The 24,728-nt window shown below is 44.9% G+C and overlaps 1 protein-coding gene across 1 annotated transcript in view; it reads right to left on the bottom strand.

The window, feature by feature from the left end:
* The window catches only part of LOC147727228 (annexin A1-like), a 173,328-nt gene extending 150,859 nt beyond the window's left edge, over nucleotides 1–22,469 (bottom strand). Inside the window, exon 1 of the mRNA XM_086963594.1 lies at nucleotides 22,412–22,469. Coding sequence (XP_086819720.1) covers nucleotides 22,412–22,469 — 58 coding nt within the window. The remainder of the gene's footprint in view (nucleotides 1–22,411) is intronic.
* Nucleotides 22,470–24,728: the final 2,259 nt, after the last annotated feature.

Genomic DNA, 24,728 nt, shown 5'->3' with positions numbered 1-24,728 from the left:
GTTTTGCCATATCGGTCTGAATGAAAGGAACCAGGTCATGTTTAGATCTCTCAGTCTGGCCAATCCAAGGGCTCTAGTTATTCTGTCCCAGTAGCGGATTGCTAGGATTGTTTCTTCCATTCCCATAGGAGTGATGTCTGAGCTGTAGCTTGCCATATCGAAGCAGGAGGGTCAAAAATAAAATCCCTGCTGCAAGTCCCAAAAATAGGGGTATGCCGCCAAAAACAGAGTGGACAAAATTTGGAACGATTCCCATAATTGCTTGAAATGGTGTTAGCAGTCCCGTAAACATCGTCTTAAATATGCCTGGGATGCCTGTGGCACTAGACATGTTAAGGATTTGGCTCAACATTTCTACGAAATGCACGGGGAAATTTGTTGATAAAAGGTCATGAACCTCCCTAGGTGTCCTTGCAACTAGGAGATCATACGTCTCTTTTGATGACGTGATGGGCACTGTTGTCTGCAAAGGCACAGACTTCATTTTGCTTAAAGTATCAATTCGTATAGAAGAGAAATGCAGACGAGGCCAGATGGGAGTCTCTATGTCTCCAGGGCCGCTGGGGAACAATGCTTGCATACAGCATTTGACCAAAGAAGTTACATTTACGAGATACGCTTTTCCTGGCAAAAGGCCACAACATCTGTGATCCGTTCTTAGAATGTAACTCCCATTCGCGAGTTGCATAAAGAAAGGCTCTATCTGCGTTGCAGGTGTGACAAGCTGGTGGCATGAAAGGTTGTTAGAATTACCTTCACAGGCTCCGTGTAAATTAATACCCTGGCACAAAAGTATACCGCTTAGTGAACGTTTACAACTTTCACCACTAAGAAATACATTTTTGTCGCTGTCACTATAGCATGAATGTGTGTATGGTAATTTCCATGCTGACTTAACATATCCTTTACCCAATTGTTCATACTGGCCAGTAGGTATGTATTCAAGGCACTTTTTAAATCGGAAAGTTGTTATCGGAATAGTGATAATTCTGTGTATTATCCATTCAATGACAGGACTTTTTGACATTGTCAATGGTAATCTCTCAAGTTTTTCGATGCTCAGGATTGTATAGTCTGCTCCTTTCTGTGCCAAGCTGATTTGTTTATCAGTAAGGTTAAAAATGGAAAACAATGACGTTGTGTTGATTAAACTCCAAGGCACATAGCCTGAACGAAGATTTTGCAGCGTCCAGCCTAATTGTACAATAGAACGTAATTGTGACTGGCCATGCTGTAACATTAGCAAGTCTCTGTCTATTATATCAAAGGCAGAGGATACAATATTGTCCAACGAATATATTCTGGAGGACAGAGTCATTAACCCATTGTCCACTACAGAAAGTGATTTTTCCAAATTAATACAATCAATTTCTCGTATTTTTTCCGCTGTTTCAATTTGTGTGACTTTCCAAGCCTCGTTGTACGCAGCATAGATGCTGGCCGCTATGAAACGCTTTTGACGCTGTTTGCTTGGTCCCAAAATAAAATCGAGCAAATCAGCACCCTCTTTAAGTAAAGACAAGTGTTGCTTAATTTCAGCCAGTGTGGATGATCCTAGCCATTCAAAGCAGAGTTTCCCTACACTGTATGTTGTTACTATCCCTGGATGCTGTCTCTGGGAGTATCTAGGGTCTTGTCTGGTCATTTTTAACCCCTGTGTTTTATTCAGGAATCTATCTTGACAGTTGATTGTGTCAGTAGGCCAGATTAACCACTTTTTCCAATCAGGATGTGTTCCGTTAAAATTTAGAATTTTAGTTACGTCTATCTCAATATCTGTTGTTGCATTCTCCGGTATTGGCTTCGGAATAGACGGTTTGTTTAGGTCTTTGATCTTAGCTAGGCCAAGACAGGATGTTTGGTGAAATATGTCATTTAAAAACATCATTTGTTCTGGTATCATGTAAGTTCTGAATAGTGCTTCTAGGCCTTGTACCTGCGAATCTTTCGTACCCCAAATGGTTTTTGTTTCAATGTTATTTTTCCAATAATCAAAACCGAATGTCATCATTTTTTCATAAAATGCTTCTGAATATATTAATTTAGTGTTTGTTAGCATTGTTTTCATTCCTGTTTTATCTAACAGTTTGTAATAAAACGTTTCTGCATCACTGGTGTTAAACCCTGAGAAGTACTTGAATTTCTCAAAGAATGTTTTAGAACTGCTTTTAGGTGGTTTAGCACAATGTTCCCATTGATTATACTTAAAAACATTTCTAGGTTGTGCAGATTTATGCAAATAATGATCGCCATAATGTGTAAAACAGAACATCTGCTCATAACTAGACGAACCTTGTAAATAATCATGTTCTGTGAATCTAGCTGACATTACTAAATCAGACATCATATCATTAATTCTGTTAAAGTCCCAATCATCAGAGAATGTACTAGGTTTTACAAAGTCACTTAAGGAAACCTTCAGTTGATGAGGATACTTCAGGATCTCTACCGGACCATAGATCTCATAGTCAGTTTTCTCCCATACTACCCCACCGGGTATTGGAATGGCTGTGACATTTACTGTTGACAGTTCTCTTTTCTTCACGTGGGATGATCTGTGTGTTTTGAGGACTAAGTTGATGTTCTGACTTGCTGTGTCCATTGTACTATATTTTCCCTCAATGAATTTTCCCAAACAAAGTACCATGATGAGCCAAAGAAGGAGGAAAAATACACCTAGACCGAACCAGAACTCTAACCAAGGGGAAATAAGGTAGATTTCCTTCAGTTGATGAAAGTGTTCCGTTGCTTTTTCTTTAAAAGTCTTTTTTGTTTCTGGCATCACTTCGGGGTTACTTTGATCCTCGGAAAAGTTGTCGAAGTCGATGAAATAACCAGAGGCAGTTCTGTCAATTGTTGGAATTGTTCTTTCAATCTGTCTTTCGGTAGCACTTTCTGATGCCACATTATTGTAGACTGGTGTTTCTTGACGAACTGTTTCAATCTGTGTCTCAAAAGGCACGAGTTCCATGGCATTATTGCATAGTCCTTCTCTGTGCACTGCAGGCTGATCGGACCTGATTAGTCTTTCAGTTTGAACCTCTTGGATTGTTGCAAGTTTGGGTATTCTAGTGTTTCTTGGGAGTCCACTGGGCCTACTGTTGAGTATAGGCCACATGCTTGTGGTTTTACCAGGTCTTTAGATACAACTCTGTTCTCCTTTTTACCAGCAAAGGGCGGTAGTACTACTGATCTTGTTCCGGTGACTGCCAAGACAGGTACTGCTTTTCTGTAAGAAGGCCCAAATTCCTTCTTCACCGCTATTTTTTCTCTGACTAGATCCCCAATCTTTGGAATCCAGACAGGCCTTGCTGGGGCTGTTGCTTGTGGTGCCTCGTCAGTGGTATCTGGCTGTTGCTTTAACTTTATGTTGCTTAAGGATTTTCTTGTTTCATTCAAGTCCTGTAAAACAGCCAAACGATCTTTGATGTCAAAGTCTGTTTCTTTATCTTGTACCACTGATACTTGACTATCTAAGTCTTGAACTCTCATTCTAGTTCAGAACAATAGTTCGTATGGGCTGAAACCTTTTAGAGAATTTCTTGGCAAGTTATTAAGACTGATTTGGACACTTATTAGATGTTTGACCCACCCAGCACCCGAACCTAATACCTTTGCTGTTATAGATCGCTTTATGTCCCGTTTTTTTCTTTCTACCACACTATACCCTTCGGGGTGTGACGGACAAGAATACCGCAACCCAATTCCCATGCTGGCCTTGGCCTCCTTATAAGCTCGAGAGCTGAAAGCAGGACCCTGGTCAGAATGGAACATGGCAATTGCGTATGTGCCGATAAAGACTCGCAGATCTTTTATAACCGCTCTGGCGTTAGCCGAGCGCTGGAGGCCACATTTTTTAAGTGTGTTTAGCCTTAATGATGTACAATGGAACGCGCTTCTCTTTTTTGATAGCGCGGATAGATTGCCTAATGCTTTCTATTAGGGCTTCTGACACTACACTGGCCGGTTCTCCACTGCGATCTCTGTTGCAGTCTTCACAGTTTTTTGCAAACTCATGAATGCCTTCACTAATTTCCGGCCACCAGTACTCTGATTCTAATTCACTCAGAGAGTCCCTGATTGCTTGGTGTCTCAGACCCAGCCCCATATGTGCTTCCTGTAATAGGAAGCCCCTCCGGTCCCTGTTTGGAATTACCCTATCCCCCACTCCAGGGATTCGAGCAAAAGGAATGGAGTTTGCATCGATTACGTATGCATAATTGAGTGGATAGTTCACGGGTAGTGCTGCACAGTCGCCTTTTACGGTCGTTTTTACTGCCAGCATGGTTTCCCCGTCTATATATTTTCTGCACGCTTTTTTGTGGCTACAGAAGCCGGTTTAGTTGCTTCCGCTGTGGCTGTATTAGCCAATGAATTCCCTGCAACGTGAACGCCATCTCGTGAGTCTTTTGTAGTTCTTTCTGTAAAAGAGCTACCTGTTTCTAGAGCAATTTATGCTTTATTGTGGCACCTCTGTCATCTTTGTAATCATTTTCAATCCAGCTCTGAAGTTTATTATTGTAAGAGTTGACGCAAAAATGAGAATCGCACACGATTAGTGTCGGGAATTCACGTTCTGCATTTTCAAGCGCCATCTTTAACCCTTTCGATGCTGATGACGAGCTCAGCTCGTCATCACCCACGGGTGGCGTGTGCTGATGACGAGCTGAGCTCGTCATGTAACGCGGAAAAGGGAAAACAGCCGCACAGCGCAAAAATCGCCGCAGCATCGATGCGGTTAAAGATCTGATTTCAGCTCTCTGAGCCGAGCAGTTTCTTACTGATTCAGTTTTTGTTACTTTCGGTCTGAATTTACCGCACAGCCAACGACCTTTAACAATCGCACAGGCTGCATCGTAGGATTTGTTCTCTTCGTTAAAATGCTGTACAAATCTATCTGTATAGATTATACAGGCGTACTGTGGGAGAGGCAGAAGTTCTATTGGCAGAGGATATTCTTCTTCATAGTCTAAATCATTCAGTTCTTCGAATTGCGGGGTGAAATAGTATTTCACATCTTCCGCTCCAAAAGAATCTACATACTGTATCCATTTCAGATCCAGTGACACTGTAGGTAGGTTTACTGGGCTGAATAGCGCCTCGAAGGCGGATTCTGCTGTGAGGATATTAATACGTATACCATGTGCTAATTCTCTTTCATTTGCTAATGCAATTTGCACTGCTTTCACAGTTCTTTCTGTGTGACTGAATGTTTTTTCTACTTGTGTGTACAAGTGAGATTTAATTGAAATTGGTACCTTTTCTCCCTAATTAGAGGTCAGGTACGTGAATCCGTTTCTTCCTGGGATGACTCGGATTACAAGATCGCGTGTGTTGTCACGTGTATCTAATTTTGTTTTTGCTAACATGTCTGTTTGTAGTGATCTCAAAATTTCTGTGTGTTTTTGAGTCCAATTGATTTGTTTAAAATCAGGTTTTATTAGTTCGTAGAGAGGTTTAACCCTCTCTGCGTAATTTAGAATGTAAGTTCTTCCGAAATTCAGAAAACCTAGTATGGATTGTAAATTCTTCAGCGTTTTTGGAGCTTGGAGTACAGCGCACTTCTCTAAGAAGTTGTCCGCTAGGCTTTTCCCTTCACTTGCTAATTCGTATCCTAAGAATAGTACTGTCAGATGGGCAATTCGAGACTTTTTAAAGTTGAATTTGTAACCCTCTGCTGCGAACCCAAGTATAATGGTGTTCACCCTTTTCAAGTGAGTATCCAAGTCGTCATCTGTGAGATGGATATCATCTACGTAAGATAATGCCTCATCATCATATATTTGTAGTAACTCTGTTACTCTAGCTGAGAATAGTCCTGGGCTGTTCTTGAACCCCTGTGGGAGCCTAACGAAATTTTTCTGAGACCCCATTACGGAGAAAGTGGTCAAATACCTGCTTTCTGGTGCAATGTTTTGACAAAAGAAACCATTTGATATGTCTAATGTCGTTTTATATTTTTCCTAACTATGTTGTTCATTAGTGCAGCACTATGCAAGTTTTGTACTGCAAATGTTTTGCAACATGCATTAAGGTGTCTGTAGTCCAAAACTAGACAATATGAATTGTCTGGCTTGGAGACAGGAAACAAAGGATTGTTCATTTGAGAGGTGCATGTTTCAATTACCCCCTGGTATTCAAGTTGATCTATGTGAGTTTTGTACTGCAAATGTTTTGCAACATGCATTAAGGTGTCTGTAGTCCAAAACTAGACAATATGAATTGTCTGGCTTGGAGACAGGAAACAAAGGATTGTTCATTTGAGAGGTGCATGTTTCAATTACCCCCTGGTATTCAAGTTGATCTAAGATCTCCCTGACTTGTTTTTTAGCTTCTTGCCTAATGGGATACTGCCGTTGGGCAGTTGGTTCACTTTTTAACTGGATTTTGTGAGGTGGTGAGTCCTCATCCCATCCTACATGATTTTTATATAATGCTGGTGCCTGGGCTACTGCCCATTTCCTTGCATATGTATATTTTTTGTGAATCGGAATGTGATTCGAGAAGGCAGGCATAATCATTTCTTCGCCACGAGGGCACTCCCTGACAAACTCTGGGGGGCAATCTTTCTCAGCTAACAGAATATCATAGCCTTTTGAGAGTTTTTCCCAAAATAGACCCTTTATTTTCCTAGTCTTATCACCCTCTACACGCAATGTTATTTCGTATATCTTATGGGGCTCGCTAAGTCTGGTGTCGGCAGTTTCAACCTGAATGTATTCATTCGTTTCCACTGTCTCCAGATGACTCATCAAGATCTTGCGGGCTATAGTGATTTCTGCTGCACTGTCTAGCATTGTCTGTGCCCACTCCCCGTTTTTCAACTGTGTCCTCAGTATTCTCGGCATGGTTGAGTACTCTAATACTGGCTACCTTCTTTTTCGGAAATTGAGATTTTTTACTCTGAGCAGGTTCCTTGTCTTTGGACTTGGTGTGCTCTCCTGGGTCTGACCGTCCTCTTCTTTCCGATTTCTGCGAAAAAGATCGATAGGGACGTGTATCAATACTTTGATATCTATCAGGTTTTTTCAAATTATCCCTATTTCTAAGGTTATATCTTTTCTCAGAGGGCTCCCTCTGGGGAGACTGGTGTTCTCGAGTCGGAGTTCTTTCCCTCCGTCGAGGAGACCATCCTCTGGACTGGAAAACTTTTTCCTTGGGAGTGGATTGTTTATTTCCATCCCAGCTCTTTTTAGGAGTGTTTGAATTCTTTTTAATAAATAATTTTTCAGGATTTTCGAGCAGTTGGGGCTTTACTGGTTTTCCACCCCAGCTGTCTCTACCTAATTCTTCATAGCATTTCTCTATGATTCTGGCAAGCTCGATTGGTTGATCTGTTATATCTGTTTCCCTCAACTTCTGGCGGATTGCCACAAATGCTGCTTCTCCCTTTATGTTGGCTAATAATATAGCCGAGACCTGCTAGAAGTCTTTCAGTAATTTCATACCAAGAGTTAAAGCAGGTTCTGGACCGTATTCATTTTGAATCTGTCTTAGTACATCTGGTATTACCGCCATAGACAGAACACCATGTGTTTTTGTGTAAATGGAAGCAAAGACCGTACCCCAAGTGTCACAGTCCTCCACGTGTGGTGCGATTCCCAAAGGAAGGCAGATTGTCAAGATTCTGTGTTTCTCAATAGGGGTAGTATCCGGAAATACTGCCTCTATTTGAGTGATTTTTTGCGCTAACCAGAAAGGAATTTGTTCCCGTTTTATAGGTGTTTTACCAAGACATGACTGTATGTTCTGTGGTGTGATTTTATTAGTGTTCCCCTGATGGGTGGTCAGATGTGGTACATTAACAGCTGGTTGGACTGTTGCAGTCCGCATTACATATTGGACTAATTGCCTATGTATTTTTATAAGTGTTTTTAGCTGTACTAACAGCTCTTCCTTTGACATTTTTTCAATGTCCGGATGTGGTGTGTAGCTGGCTAGAACCGGCCACATTGCTCCTGGTCTACCTAGTGGACCGAGCCTGGTAATATGATCATTTTGTTTTAGGGTGCCTTTAAACCAAAGTAAATGTTCTTGGTATTTTAGTGGGATTTCAGTCTCCTCGAAAGGAGTGTACTCATCCGGTGGTTTCTCTATTTTGTAATAGTGAAACTCTTTTGTTCTAGGGTTTGCCGCTGGAAAGTTTATCCATGAATAGAATACCTCTGTCTGCCGATATTCGTGTGCCTCTATCATGAAAATTACTGTACCACCTTGTGGTGTCAGTCCGTTTTCGATAAGTTTTAAAGTTATAGACTTTCTTAAATGTGCCGGGATGAAAATTGCACCCGGTTCAATAGTCCCGTCGGGACCCTGCTGAGTCGCATCTGATGCGGCATCAGTTCCGTTGTTTTCTACTGACAATTTATAAATGCAGGTTTTGCAGAGTAGGTCTCCAAGGAGACAAAGATTAGGTGCACAATATTTTGGAACACTGTATCCTTCAACGTTGAATAAACCAGAGCTTTACATAGGAATCTCTTCCTACTGAGTTCGGGCGGATTTTAACCTTTCACCCACTCCAGACGTCTATTGGAGTATTTACGGGAGAAAGGGGTCAGTGTGAAATATGCACGACTGAGTTACTCTAACGTCTTGCGTTAGTTTATCGCCTTACCAAACGTTGGGCGCCATGTAGTGTAGTTCCTATTTTCCCAATAGGCCCTGCGCATTGGAATAACATAAACAGTAGTATCGACGTAGAAGTGCGGATCTTCCAGGCCTCTACTGACTATGCTAAACTTAATTGGGTTTGTTACCACCTAGCTCAGAGGTCACTGGAAACTTTCTTTACTGAATAGGAAGTGATCAGCTTCCCTGGCACAGCCAAGAAGGGATTCAGTTTTCCAACAACCGTGCAACATGACAACTTTGCTCCTCAGATAAGAGTCAATCTCTAGAGTCGTGTGAACAATAGACAGTTATTTTACTCAGTCAGTGGTTGTGCAGTTTACTTTCACAATATGTAGAGAATAGAGAGACGGGCGTTTTCAATAAAGGGTAACATTTATTGAACAGTCTTTCTTCTCGTACAAGAGAAATGAATTGCCACAATTGCAAGACTTGTTATTATAAAAAGTACGTACAGTAAGATGAGTATTACGAAATAATACTGTAAAAGCATTGATATGGTTTCTTAGCCATACAATGGTTTAAAATGAATAAAACATATATACATTCATATATACATTAGGCTAAAATACTCAACTGGTGCTTCTAACTACGCCTACCCCAGTGTACCTGACCTAAGCCTAATACTTGGGAGGGGAGTAAGTAAGTAGCTTTAAGTTAAGTTGGTTTTGCCAAGGTTTGCTTCAAGAATTCTCTCTAAGGGTTTAGTCAACACCATACCTCGGGAATAGAATGATGAAGGCCTGGTATCTCCTTCAGGGGGTCGATATCCCAGTCACCCGCAAGGGTAGCCTGGAAACGCCGGAGCTGGATTTCTCTGCAGGAGAAAAGACAGCGTCTCTCTCAGCGCGTCGAGGCGGAGGAGGAGGGGCACCGTCCGCGGGCAGCTTGCATCTGCTGGGCTCTTGCAGGGGACGGCTGTTCAGCTCCTAAGTTCACCACACCATCGTTCGCTAGTTAGCAGCGATAGCAGTAGCGATAGCAGCTATGGTATCATCAGCATAACGGTAATCCAAAAGAGAGTGACGGAGTGCACACCGATTTATCACATTTTATCACATTTTTAGTTGTCAATTTTTTGTTTGTCCGCGTGCTTGGCCCAGAATCGTGGTCTGCCCTAAACCACGTGCTTGTAAGAACATTAGGAACAATAGGGCAAACTCTCGCCCCATTACCGGACGCACAGCGATCATAGAAGCATTCTAATAATGCAACGTTATAAACCAAGTTCATTCCAACCATAGTTCAAAGTTTATTCAAGTTGTTCGCAATTTCCAAGGTTTATCCAAAGTCAAGAGCGAGGCATTTTGCTAGCATCACTGAAACCTCAAACGCTACAGACATGCCGAGGCCTTAATCGGTAGCTAGGAGTGTATGCCAGTAATCTTCATAAATTCTTCACGATAACCCAATGCATTTCGGGCCTAATCTTGGCCCTTTGTCAGGGGTATTTCTACAATTAAAAAACAAAGTTTCAATACAAAAAAGATGTATCTAAGTACATATTTAAACATATTGATGAGCAATTATGTCATAACCTTTTCAACGTTTTCCCGCTAACCGTGACTATAAGCTGCCACTGAATTCTTAGTTGATGTCTAGGTCTCCCTCCCTTATAATTCACATGTATAGTTCAATTTATGCGTCCCTTTATGGTGATCTTAAAAATTGCGAATGTGATGTACTACCTCCATTTAATTTCTACACTGGTAATAACTGTTCTTAATGAAAATACTGTTCTTCAAATTCATCTACAAACGGAATCTCTTCTATCAAATTCCTTACCCTTTCAAACGTCCTTCTCCTTCACTTCCAGGTGGTTCACTAACTGTGTTTTACCCGCCATTCGTTATTTAAACACCTTCGTGCAAACTCCGCCCATGATACCTTATAATCAACGTTGTTTAGATCAACAGGGTGGGCGGAGAAATCTAGTTTGATGTTCAGTGACGACCCAGACATTTTAGTATAGCATGCGCAATGGTCGGTGGGAGATGTAGTGCAACAACACGAGGAAGACCACAAAGTCTGAATACACCACAGGATTATTACCGTTTACACGGAATTAGTGCTAATAGCTAAACACACGCAGTAATGGGGATGGTTACTTTGTCAGTTGAGGGTTAAGATATCGGAAATAGAGACCAGTGGGTAACACAGAGTTAATGAAAGCCATCGCTGGGCGGAGTTTGCATGAAGGTGTTTAAATAACGAATGGAGGGTAAAACCTAGGGAGACCTAGACATCAACTAAGAATTCAGTGGCAGCTTATAGTCACGGTTAGCGGGAAAACGTTGAAAAGGTTATGACATAATTGCTCATCAATATGTTTAAATATGTACTTAGATACATCTTTTTTGTATTGAAACTTTGTTTTTTAATTGTAGAAATACCCCTGACGAAGGGCCAAGATTAGGCCCGAAATGCATTGGGTTATCGTGAAGAATTTATGAAGATTACTGGCATACACTCCTAGCTACCGATTAAGGCCTCGGCATGTCTGTATTGTTTGAGGTTTCAGTGATGCTAGCAAAATGCCTCGCTCTTGACTTTGGATAAACCTTGGAAATTGCGAACAACTTGAATAAACTTTGAACTATGGTTGGAATGAACTTGGTTTCTAACGTTGCATTATTGGAATGCTTCTATGATCGCTGTGCGTCCGGTAATGGGGCGAGAGTTTGCCCCATTGTTCCTAATGATCATCAGCATAACAGCAGCTTCGTCAGCAGCGATGGCATTGAGGCAGCTAGCGTTTGCTTAAGGCAACGTTGGTAATATTTATACCTGAAAGGTGCCTTGTTTGACGTAAGTTTTTGGACATAAGACGTCAATAAAGATGTCACTAGGAAGTGATCATCTATCAGTGCTCATTAGAGTTCTATTACTAATCAAAACATAGCAAGCGGGGTTTTCCCAGGTCGCTGAGTTTTTATCTTGTTGAAGAACTCGGAGTGTTAATCTAGGAATCTTAGATAGTAACTTCTGCTATGTCATTGCACTACTTGGCTGCAAAGGAAGTGGCAGAGAAAGCGATTCTGAAATGTGGTTCTGTTCGTGTGAGGCCAGAGACGAGTTTCTGAATATTGCATTTGATCGGTTATGCCAATATAGGGATTAAATGGATTTATAGCCGTATAGGGGCATAAGGTCACAGTATCGATCAGGGTCCTAGATTAAAACGCTACACTGCAGAGGCACTGCCATAGGGATTACGACGTCCGCTCCCCCTTGCCTTTACAGGACGATCTGACCATCTTGTAGAGGCAGACCGAAAAGGAATTTGGGGGCCTCTAGCAGGGCCTTCGTCCCCCGTGGGTCTTCACCATGTGGCCAGGGGTGCACATATGGTGGCCCTCCAAACATCCATGTGCCATGTGGCAGGCACCAAATTATGCCTTGCACACAGTGCATAGATGTTTGCAAAATGCATTTTTCCACTGTGGCTTGTGCTGTGGTCCTTTCCCAGGCCCCAGCAAAAGCCACAATGGAAAAATGCATTTTCAACCGCTTACACAGCAGTCACCTTATAATTTGGTGTATGGAACTGCTGACTACATGTCGAATGGTTCCATTCCCACAGCTACGTCAGTCAGATGCTCATCCTACTGCCATCGTAATCAGACCCTTGGTAATCAAGCGCTAAGCACATTTTCAGAAACGTGAACTACTTGTGCAATCTGTGCACACAAAGAAGGAATTTCATTGACCTCCCTGATAATCAAATAAAACGAGTTCAAGTAAGTCACAGCTATCATAGGACAAAAGCTTCCCATGGCTTATGTTCATAGTGCAAGAGAGAGGCTGCGCTTTCTTCTGGATTTCTTAAGGGGAGAGACAAATATCAAAGCTTGAAATGGGCCTAGAGAAATGGAAAACTTACCCTGTAGAAACTCTCTTGACCCATGGACCACAAAACATGCACAGACTTTGTTAGCAAACGGAGTTACAAAAGAAGAGGATACATGTAAGTTCAGTAGTCAAACTGTCCCATTTACATTATATGTGTGACACTTTGTTTAATAGAAACAGAAACATGCTGAAGCATAACATTTCAGACTAGCCAAATGAAGAAAAAAATGCATAGCCAGGGCTCTTTTCTTGAATAGGCAATGGCGGAAATTTGTTCACAAATCTGATCAATTAGTAGAAAGAAATTGAAAAGGCTGTGATCACTTGACCCGTCAGTGTAAGCTTATTTTTTTGCTAAAATGCAGGGCATTTTCCCTTAGGACCTGGAAAACGGTTGGATTTCAAGGCAGATGATCAACATTTGAGATTCCATAACTTCTTCGGTACCCACGAACACTTGTCTGTTTAGTAGCCATTCAATATCATTTAGTTGGAGCTCTTCAACCTGCAGACTGCTTAGCACAGTCTCCTAACTGAGCAGGTATCAACACAGCATCATCTGCCATTTGTAATAGAATCGGTGGGGCACTGAACTAGACACATGAGGACCGATTCAGAATCATTTGTGAGTACAGGAAGAAGTACTGCAGGAGCACTCTTTCACACAAAGTCACTGTAATACAGTAGTACTACAGCTGTGCAACTTTAAGTAATTAGGTACTCCAAAATGCCTTTGTAATCAGGCCTCAACATTAGCAACCAAAACAGGCAATGAGACGATATAAACATGGTATAAATATGCAGCTTTATGAGAATAAGGTATATCTCATGTGTAAAGAAAGTCGTGGTAGATTAGGAAAGATAATATTTTAAGTTAGTTTTTGCTCTTGTGAATCCTTATAGGGCCATATGTATCAAGCTATTTCGCATTCGCAAAGGCCGAAATTCTGCGAATTTCGGCCTTTGCGAATGCTAAATACCTAAATGGTATGTATCAAACATTTTTGCATCAAAATAAGGAATCGCAAAATTTGCTATTCCTTATTTTGCGATTGCACTTAAGGAATCGCAAATTTTGCAATTCCTTAAATGCAATGTATCAAAGAAAAAAAATGTAAAAAATGCCATTAAGGAATCACAAATTACCACCAACTTCTAGTTGGTGGTAAGTTGCGAAATCTTTAAATAATGCTTTTTTTAAACAAACCAAAGGTGCCATATGACGCCCATACATGCCCTTAGGGCATGTATGGTCGTCGTATGGCGCACATACATGCCCTTAGGGCATGTATGTGCGCCATATGCCCCAAAATGTCTTTTTCAGGGGTGCAGCAGGGTGTTCTTGAGACACCCCTGCACCCTTGAAAAAATTCCTAATTTGCGATTAGCTAATTGCTAATCGCAAAATGCCTCTTCATTCCTATGGGCCTCCTGGCCCATAGAAATGAATGGGTAATTTGCGATTAGCAATTTGCTAATCGCAAATTAGGAATGGTGAGGAATCGCTATATAATAGCGATTTTGTTCATACATACCATTTTGCATTTCCAAAATAGCGATTCCTTAAAATTAGCTATTTTGGAAATGCAAATTGGTTTGATGATACATATGGCCCTTAATCCCTTTTATCCTTTTACTTAAAATGTAAGCAACACATGAGCATCAACCAACGCACTCAATAGTTAGATAATATAGTGGATATGTTGCACTTTAAGCACTTTTACGATTAGATCATTACAAAAAACTTAAATTGTGAAAAGCGTTACAAAGTAAAAATGTTGTTTAAGAATAAATGTATTACTGGTTGAAATGACAATATTGAAGTTTAGAATGTAGGATGCACAGCAAACAGGAAACTTCATCATTTCATGCTAACGACAATTTTAAAGCTGCAGGAAACTCAGGCCACTCCCGTATGATTTTAGTTACTTTCTCCAATGCCTGTGACGCCTTATTTCACTAACCCCAATCTCATCCATCCCACACCTGCCTTAGAGTCAGGATATGGTTTTGACACACTTCAGCCCACGACTAAAGCTGCACTCCCCAAGATGGTCGATGGGTCAAGGCAGCACCATCTAGCTCGGGTTTTCCTCAGTGGGATTCCAATCGCTGTTGCACGGGAACAATCACAACCTACCTCCGAAAAAGCAGTTTCCAGAAGGAAAACACAGTGGCGTAAAGGTGTGACCTTCACCTTCCTAATTATGTTGCATCTACAGACAGAGTAACCTATCTGTTGTTGAAAGCTTATTGTGAACAAAAAATAGTGTAGTTAGCTTTGGGTCAGCCCCTTGCCCATAATCGGAAAGCCTTCTTGTCGAGCTCAGTCCACCACTTTTGATGCAATGGCTTTTCTCCCTGTACTTGTTTTTCCCATCCCCTGACCATCGCTTCTTTACTGTCATTTTGACAGGAGCGGCCGGTCCATTTTGGCTGAGGGGCCATGCCTCTCCGCCTTTTGCCCCTCACAAACATTGTGTGTCGGGCAGCACAAAGGTCAGCCTGACAGTAACAGGTAATTTTCAGTTCGAGCAGCCAGGAACAACATATGCGCAAAATGCGCAAGGTCCTGACTGCCTGAGCTGAACTTTGTTGGGCTGAGGGAGTCACAGCTGACATTAGGTCAGCAAATACCGGAAGACAGAAGTCCCATGACTCCTGGAACATCTGAGGCAGAGCTGGTTGCAGGTGAATGTGTTTTATTTAATTTTAAATTAATATTTTGTGCGTGCGTGCATGTGTGTATGTATGAATGCTTGGTAAAGAGTGTTGTGAATGGATGTGTTTGTGTGTGTGTGAGTGTGCGAATGCCTGCCTGTGTTATGTGTATATGTGCATGTGTCCCGCCAGCCCCATCCCTCAAAAACGTACCGTCCGCCACTGCATTTTGATTAGAAGAGTTGTATCCATCAACTGCAGTGCTGCAATGTGATATGTTCTCTGTGGTCCCCACAATTTCATGGTCATAGTTTTAACCCCCTGGCGCAGAAACAAAGCCAATGTGCCAATATAAATTAGAAATCCAGTTAACATCCATATACAACCCACTGAGCAATAATTAGCGGGAAGTGTTTTCGGGTGAAGATTAGGCCCACAAGATGAATTCATGGACACTGTAGAACTCCAAATCCTGTTCTATTAAAAAAGAACACACTCAAAATAGTACTAAGAAACGGGGCATGAATTTTAACATTTTTATTTCAAAATCTAAGCCTAGTGCACAAAATATGAATATGAATGGTAACCACAAGAATACAAAATAAATGTAAGGAAGCATGTCATGGTCAGCGAAAACAGCAAGAAAAACTCTAACATGTTTATTAAATTCTTAACACCCTAACACTTTCATGCTATTTCTTGCCACTAAACCAACGTTTAGCTAAATCAGTAAATAGCAAGCCTGTAATTGAGTTTCTAAGATGGATCCTACAGCATACCTGCATTTTTGTAATGGAATAGCAAGCTAGATCCACACCGACCCGAAGACCACCCTCAGAGGCACCCTGATCTACCGACCTCCGGGACCATGCACCCAATTCAGCGAGGACATCGCCGACTTCGTCAGCCCGTATGCCCTCCCCACCGCTGACTACATCCTCCTGGGGGACCTCAACTTCCACCTGGAGAACAACAACGACCGCAACACCAGCACCCTGCTCGACAACCTCGCCAATCTTGGACTCAAGCAGCTGGTGTCCACCCCCACCCACCTCGCCGGACACACACTTGACACAGTCTTCTCATCCAGCACAGACATCGCCTTCAGCCACTCCACAGAGCTTCATTGGACGGACCACAGCTGTGTCCACTTCACCTTCAAAAGAACGACGACCCACCACCACCAGCAACAGGTTGCCCGCAGAAGCTGGAACAAGATCACAGCCGACCAGCTCGCCACCTCCTTGAGCCAGCACCCTCCTGCCAGCTCAGCGAACCCCAGCCAGGCCGCCGACAACCTCACGAAGTGGTTCAGCAACTGCGCGGACGAACTCGCCCCGCTGAGGACCCCGCCCAGCAGACCCGGCAGCAAGAAATCCCCATGGTTCACCGACGAACTCAAGAGCTCCAAGAAGAACTGCCGAGCCCTCGAGAAAGTCTGGAGAAGGGAACCAACACCGGACAACAGGACCACCTTCAAGCTTGCCACCCGGAAGCACCACCAGCTGATCCGCGCCGCCAAGAAAACTACATTCAAGGACCGGCTAGACAACAACGCACACAACTGCAAGGAACTCTTCAACATCGTGAAAGAGCTTTCCAACCCCAGCGCAGGAAACAACGACATCACCCCATCACAAGACCTCTGCAACTCCCTCGCCTCATACTTCCACAACAAGATCGCGGATATACACAACAGCTTCAACAACCAACCAACGCACACCACGACCGAACCACCACCCCCCACCACCACCCTCCGCGCCTGGACCCCGATCAGCACCAAAGACACCGTCCGCACGATGAACTCCATCCACTCAGGATCTCCGACCGACCCCTGCCCCCACCACGTCTTCAACAAGGCCGACGCTGTCATCGCTCCCCACCTGCGAGACATCATCAACACCTCCTTCGACACCGCCACCTTCCCTGAGAGCTGGAAGCACGCCGAACTCAGCGCTCTACTCAAGAAACCCACAGCGGACCCCACCGAACTCAAGAATTACCGCCCCATCTCGCTCCTCCCATTTCCAGCCAAAGTCATCGAGAAGACCGTCAACAAGCAGCTGGCCGCCTTCCTTGAGACGAATCGATCCCTCGACCCCTCACAGTCTGGCTTCCGAGCCAACCACAGCACCGAGACCGCCCTCATCGCCGCCACCGATGACATCCGAGCCCTGATGGACAACGGAGAAACAGCGGCCCTCATCCTCCTAGACCTCTCCGCGGCATTCGACACTGTCTGCCACCGCACCCTAGTACAGCGCCTCAGCAACGTCAGAATCCAGGAGAAGGCTCTGGAATGGATCATCTCCTTCCTCGACGGAAGAACACAGAGAGTCCGCCTACCACCGTACAAGTCAGAGGCCACCGAAGTCATCTGCGGCGTCCCTCAAGGATCCTCGCTGAGCCCCACCCTCTTCAACGTCTACATGAGCCCCCTCGCGGCCATCGCACGCCAACACAACCTCAACATAATCTCCTACGCCGACGACACCCAGCTGATCCTCTCCCTGACCAACGACCCCGCCGCCGCCAGAGCCAATCTGCACGAAGGGATGAAAGAGGTAGCCGAGTGGATGACGACCAGCCGCCTGAAACTGAACTCAGACAAGACGGAGGTCCTCATCCTAGGCTCCTCGCCCTCCGCCTGGGACGACTCCTGGTGGCCTCCCGCCCTGGGCACCGCACCCAAACCGACAGACCACGCACGCAACCTGGGCTTCATCCTGGACTCCTCCCTCTCCATGACCAGGCAAGTCAACACCGTCTCCTCGGCGTGCTTCAACATCCTACGCATGCTACGGAAGATCTTCTGGTGGATCCCCACCGAGACCAGGAAGACCGTCACCCAGGCCCTCGTCACCAGTCGACTGGACTACGGCAACGCCCTCTACGCCGGCACCACCGCCAAGCTCCAGAAGAGACTCCAGCGGATCCAGAAGGCCTCAGCCAGACTCATCCTCGAATTCCCACGAACCAGCCACATCTCCGGACATCTCAGAGACCTGCATTGGCTCCCCATCAACAAAAGAATCACCTTCCACCTCCTCACCCACGCACACAAAGCCCTACACGACCAAGGCCCGAGCTACCTCAACAACCGAATCAACTTCTACGCTCCCAAACGCCACCTCCGATCAGCCAACCACGCCCTCGCCGCTGTCCCCCGCATTCGAAGAGCGACAACAGGAGGAAGGTCCTTCTCCTACCTGGCCGCCAAGACCTGGAACTCCCTCCCGACCGACATGCACCTGACCCAAGACCACCTCTCCTTCAGGAAGAAGCTGAAGACCTGGCTGTTCGAGCAGTAACAGCACCCCCCCCTCCCCCCAGCGCCTTGAGACCCTACGGGTAAGTAGTGCGCTCTATAAATGTCTCTGATTGATTGATTGAGCTAGCTATTTCTTATTGCAGCTTGTTTGGGACAGGAACATAAACGGGGACTGCATGACAGCCACTTCTCCCAGCTGTTGCCTTGGATTGAGGCTTGTGCTGCAAACCGTCATGACCTCTGGCTTGATAGTCTTGGCACAAAGTCCCCCTCTCCCTATAGTCGGATACCTGCATTATTTTACTATCCAATCGCCAATTTTATTTTATCACAATTCATATTTTGAAAATAATGACAGTGTGTGCAGCCACTAAAGCAGCACTAGGACTAATCAGGTGACAAATCCGCCAGCTCGATTATCATATTGATGATATGCGTTCAAGATGATAAACAATAAAAACGTGTTACCTTAGACAGCAGATGGACGTGATACTAACATTTCTATGCCTTGCGAAAACTTCACAATGTCTATGAAAGAATAGGAGAAACAGGCAAAGAATAGAATTGGTGGAATCTGATAGACAAACAAAAGAAACAGAAAAGTTTGAACGGGAGCTATCACAGTGTTCACGACACAAAATAAGACCAGCTTTTCATTTTTATTTCAGCACTCTTTCAGAGTGCATGGGTTTACTTTCACTCTTCTCCATCCTCTTATTCCCTGCCTCTCTGCACTGTATTAAGTCTTTCTATCCCCATGCTTGTCCATTGTTCCTCTGCCCATTCTCTTACTGAACCATGCTTTTCTTTTACCTACCCCTTTGGTGACTACCTTGCAAATGAGCACTATTATTGAACTGCCCTGTTCTTTTAAGGCATCATATACATACTTTCTTTATTTTTCTACCATTCTAAAATGGCAATCACCATCTTGGACTGGCGGGCTAAAGCTGAAAAAGATGCCAAAATGGCAGCCATTGCATCAAATGTGTATGTTGGAGTGATTAGAGTTCACACCTGGATGTCTGCCACTGTGATATGTGCACCAAAAGGTTAATCTCTGCCTCCCAGCCCCACTCTCCATGATTCTCATATCAGCCCCATCACCTTCATGAGATGTGTCCTGACCATTTCCTTGCGATCTCTCATTGAATCAGAGAGCATCCTTTGAAGTGTACAGGGGGAGCCTCACTTTCCCTACTCCAGTTTGTCCCACCCCACTCATAGGAATACAACAATAAACAAATCTGGCTAATTCCTATTACTATTCATGTCTCCAACAGGCAGGCCTGGGACTCCCAAAATGGAACTCAGGCTCCTTCAACTAATGTACCACTTCAAATTCAGTCTGCGAGCACTGATCAGTACTGTAGCATTTCTATGCTGCCACTTGCAAGCACACATGCAACCAGCATTCATGTGCCAATCACCATCTCCAAGTCAGACAAGTGTGAAATATTTACAGTATCTCCACATTAAAACTTTCTATAGCTACTGGAGGACAGTGGGTCAGGAGTTGGAAATACAACTGTAACACATGACTGCTAGTTTATTCTTCAGTTGCAGAGGTTTAGAATACCAAATAGAAAATGACAATTATATTCAATTGTTCATGGTGAAAAAACCCTATAGAAGCAATTTTTTTCAGTCAATAGAAGTGTTTTTGACCAAAAGGTCTGAAAATGTCACAACACATGAAGCCACTAAACAGCCAGGCAAAAGAGGTAACCGCTTAGGCTCGATACTGAAGGTGTATAAACACCTCTACATTTGCTCATATTGTCTTTTGTGGCTTCAATTTAGCTCAATGGACAATAAATGAACCAACATGTATCATTGATAGGCAATTGAATACCCTGACTTTCAACCATTCCTGCTTTTTCAGCCAGAAATTTGAATCATGGTGGAGCTTGTAGGCTTATAACGAAATGGTCTTACATTTCGGTTGAAAGTCACTCTACTGATTTGTGACTGTTGAGAGCTATGTTAAACACCGTATGAGCTGTGATAAAGGTCTACCATACAGTTCTGCTGCCTTTTCACATTATTTTATTTTTATTTTTTTCCCGGATTGAACATTAGATCACTGGAACTAGTATTAAACGCTGAAGATTCTCAATAATTATTTCTTATAATCTTATCTCACAATACATGTATGCACACTTTTCATGATTGATTAGAACTTCACACCTATTTTGACAACACAGTCCCATCCGGTCTTCTTCCCACAGGCTACCTAGCCTCTAGGGCAAGAGTCCTTTGTTATTGGCCAGTCTTTTTCCACGAGTCAGCCTGTCTATTTTTTAATGTTTTACCCACGTCTGCCTTGTCTCTGCCTCTAGATATGCGGGAAAGCAATCCTCAGTGTTTCTAAATGTCATTTAAATAAAATGTTTCTTAAAGTTGCACGTTGACTTAAAGTCATGGCAGTTACCTTCAGTCGGGCCTGTTTTTCAGGCAGCAGGATTAAGCCTGTTTGGACTTGTAGGCCAATAAACAACTTAAATACTGCAACTGCATGTCCTGGCATGTGAAGTGTTATTTGCTGAAAACACCAGATTCAGCAAAAAGTCACCCTCCACACATGGAGCTAATTCACAGCCATTTTTAGGTCTCGCCTAGGAAGTGCATGTGCTGTCTCTCCGAGACATCAAGTAAACTGTATGTTGGGTGAAACTCCGCCCATTTCCGGTAAGATTGTCCTCCCGTTTGCCATTAGTTTAACTGTGGCATTGCTCTTCTTAGCTGCCTTTTTATTGACTGTTAATTTGATACGTTCTTTCGTTTATTCCGGAAGCAGCATCGCCTAACTACAGTTAAGTTCCGCTGCAGGGCTGTATCTTTAAATGTAGGGTCTACTTCGTTGTTTTTTGCTATAGCGCGTGGTTCAATGTGTGTCATTTCTTGACTCAATTATTATGTTCTGGGTGGGCATTAAGTGCACTTGTGTATTTTTGAGGGGCCCGAATCTGTGTGTGTGCTCCTTATGTGTGCCCGTCTCAGTACACTTTATTTGTGAGCACGCATCGGAGTGCGCATTTTGCATTCGGACGTACTCACTCATTTGCAACTGACGGTTAGCAATACTCTAGCCCTGGAAGTGCCCTTGTGTGAGTGTTGTCAGCGTGTTGCCAGCGTGGCTTGCCTTCAAATACACTTTCACTCTCAGCAAGGTTCTTAAAACGGACAATGCGCTCCACAGTAGGTGATGGTTCTGTGTCCCTCCCCACTGTGGTGTATGTCTCCCCTGGGGCTTATGTTAAACTCCGAGAGCCGGAGTAGCAGCATTTTAACACCCTGCTGGTGTCCCAGGTGAGTATGGGGAGATTACGTGAGTGCCCAAAGTTACACAGTATGTTAAGCTGATGCCACGACTCAAACTTGGCTACCCAATTTTAAAGTCTGAGCTCCTGATATGCTTCGGGGCTAGCTCAGAGTCCGCAGCTCTAGTTGTTACTCTGAATCAGTGTAATATTTAGAACAGCACCACACGGCCTTGACACACAAGTTAACTGGACATGATGACTCACACACTGAGATAGCTTAGGCTAGACTTTCTACTACTACTGCCGGCAGCGCGCTTCAGTTCATCATAAGAAAGTTGCAGGCTGCATTCTTTGGCAATGGCAGTACTGCTTGTGCGTGTGCACATTAAAATAAAATGCAAATCCCATGACCCGAAGACCCACTGGCTGCTGAAAGAACCCCGGCAGTCATAGAAGCCTTGAGGCTGCCCATTATGGCATTGCTCGCCGGCATCGCTAGGTAAGTGCGTTCCTGGTGATAACTCTCTACTTGATAACATTTTCTTTTACATAATAGTGTGATCACAATGATCATCATCAGCTGCCTGCAGCCCCGTTTGAAGCAGGAATGTTCCGGCAGTGATGTGAGATGCTAGTCTATGCAGGCATGCTCAAAATCGTAAACAGAATTTTCAGAGCATTTGTGTAGGTTTTCTTTGATTCTTCATATTTTTTATTTTATTGTACTCACTTGAATAACCCAGCTTTACTTTAATGCTCATGGCAGTCCTGGCAGCCTCCTTAACCATCCCCTCCTCCTTTCACTTTTCCTGTTGGTCCTGGCATCTTCTCTGCCCCTCTCCTCTCACCCTTCCCCACCATGGTGGAAGTCACAGCCGAGTCTCTTTGTTCTTTCTTTATTACACTTGTTAAGGCTACAGCTGACACCATTGATAATCCACATACTGTTTGCACTGGAAATCTATGCAATGTTTTACTTTTTAAATGTATTTTGTGATGTTTTATTCCCCCAGCCTCTTAGCTCATCCCCTCCCTGCTCTCACCCCCCACCCACTTGTGGGACACCCCCGCGCCGCACGGCCACCAGCTGCTGCGTGTGTTCCCCCTCTGCCTGCCTTCTGCCTCGCCGCCGGCCTCGCTGACGCCGTGGTCGCTCCCCTCTGGTTTCCCAGTTGTTTTGCCCTAAATTTGTGCTTGTCTGTTTCTGCCGTCTGCTCGCGTATTTTGCTGTTTTTCCTTGTTTTGCCCTAAATTTGTGCTTGTCTGTTTCTGCCGTCTGCTCGCGTATTTTGCTGTTTTTCCTCGTTTTGCCCGTAATTTGTGCTTGTCTGTTTCTGCCGTCTGCTCGCGTATTTTGCTGTTTTTCCTTGTTTTGCCCTAAATTTGTGCTTGTCTGTTTCTGCCGTCTGCTCGCGTATTTTGCTGTTTTTCCTCGTTTTGCCCGTAATTTGTGCTTGTCTGTTTCTGCCGTCTGCTCGCGTATTTTGCTGTTTTTCCTTGTTTTGCCCTAAATTTGTGCTTGTCTGTTTCTGCCGTCTGCTCGCGTATTTTGCCGTTTTTATTTGTTTTGCCCTAAATTTGTGCCTGTTAATTTCTTTGTATCCCCTGTGCCGTGTCCAGTTTCCTTCCTGATTGGCCGCCTACCTCGCCGCCCTCCGCTCTCGCTTCCCGCCACCGCCATTGGCCCCGCCCCTTTTTCTCTTCTGTTCCCTCCCCGCTCCCGCCTCCCAGCTGCTCCGCCCACCCGCGCACTTCGCCTTAAATGGCGACCGTGCGGACGCGCAGCGGTCACGCGCAGCGGGCGCGCCGATTGTGCGCCGAAGGCGCGCCAAAGGTAAGCCCGTCTACGCCCGTCCGCGACCGGATCGCGACCAGCGCCAGGACCCCTGGCCCACGAAGACCCCGACCGACCCGCCTGACGTACTCCGCCGCCACCCTCACCACTCTCAACACCGGCCGACTCCCAGAATGCCATCAAGCCTCTCCACGACGTACCCACGGACCCTTCAGCTGCCACGCCTGCAAGTTCACCTGCATCCGGACCTGCCTCGCACCAGCACCCACCAAGCCGAACACCAGCAGTACCCACCTCAAGTGCATCCTGCTCAACACCCGCTCCATCCACAGACATGCCATCGAACTCTGGAACCTCCTCGACACCACAGCTCCAGATGTTGCCTTCCTCACGGAGACCTGGATGAACGCCTCTTCAGCTCCCGACATCGCCATCGCCATCCCAGAGGGCTACAAGATCGTCCGGAGGGACCGAAACGCCAACCAGATGGGAGGAGGCATCGCCATCATCCACAGGAGCACCATCCGTCTCACGACCAGCACCAACAACTCCCTGACCACCGCCGAACACCTGCATTTCCAGATCCACACCAACCCGAACACCACCCTCAGAGGCACCCTGATCTACCGACCCCCTGGACCACGCACACAATTCAGCGAGGACATCGCCGACTTCGTCAGCCCACATGCCCTCCCCTCCGCTGACTACATCCTCCTGGGAGACCTCAACTTCCATCTGGAGAACAACAACGACCGCAACACCAGCACCCTGCTCGACAACCTCACCAACCTGGGACTCAAGCAACTGGTGTCCACCCCCACCCACCTCGCCGGACACACACTCGACGCTGTCTTCTCATCCAGCAAGGACATCAACTTCAGCCACACCACAGAGCTTCAATGGACGGACCACAGCTGCGTCCACTTCACCTTCAAGAAAACAACGACCCACCACCACCAGCAACAGACCGCCCGCAGAAGCTGGAACAAGATCACAGCAGACCAGCTCGCCACCTCCCTGAGCCAGCACCCTCCTGCCAGCTCAGCGAACCCCAGCCAGGCCGCCGACAACCTCACGAAGTGGATCAGCAACTGCGCGGACGAACTCGCCCCACTGAGGACCCCGCCCAGCAGACCCGGCAGCAAGAAAGCCCCATGGTTCACCGACGAACTCAAGAGCTCCAAGAAGAACTGCCGAGCCCTCGAGAAAGTCTGGAGAAGGGAACCGACACCGGACAACAGGACCTCCTTCA

The sequence above is a fragment of the Lissotriton vulgaris genome, chromosome 3_1, assembly GCF_964263255.1.
Source record: "Lissotriton vulgaris chromosome 3_1, aLisVul1.2, whole genome shotgun sequence".
Lineage (NCBI taxonomy): Eukaryota > Metazoa > Chordata > Amphibia > Caudata > Salamandridae > Lissotriton > Lissotriton vulgaris.
The sequence above is the reverse complement of the archived record's forward strand: the minus strand, read 5'-3'. Positions and strand labels throughout refer to the sequence as shown.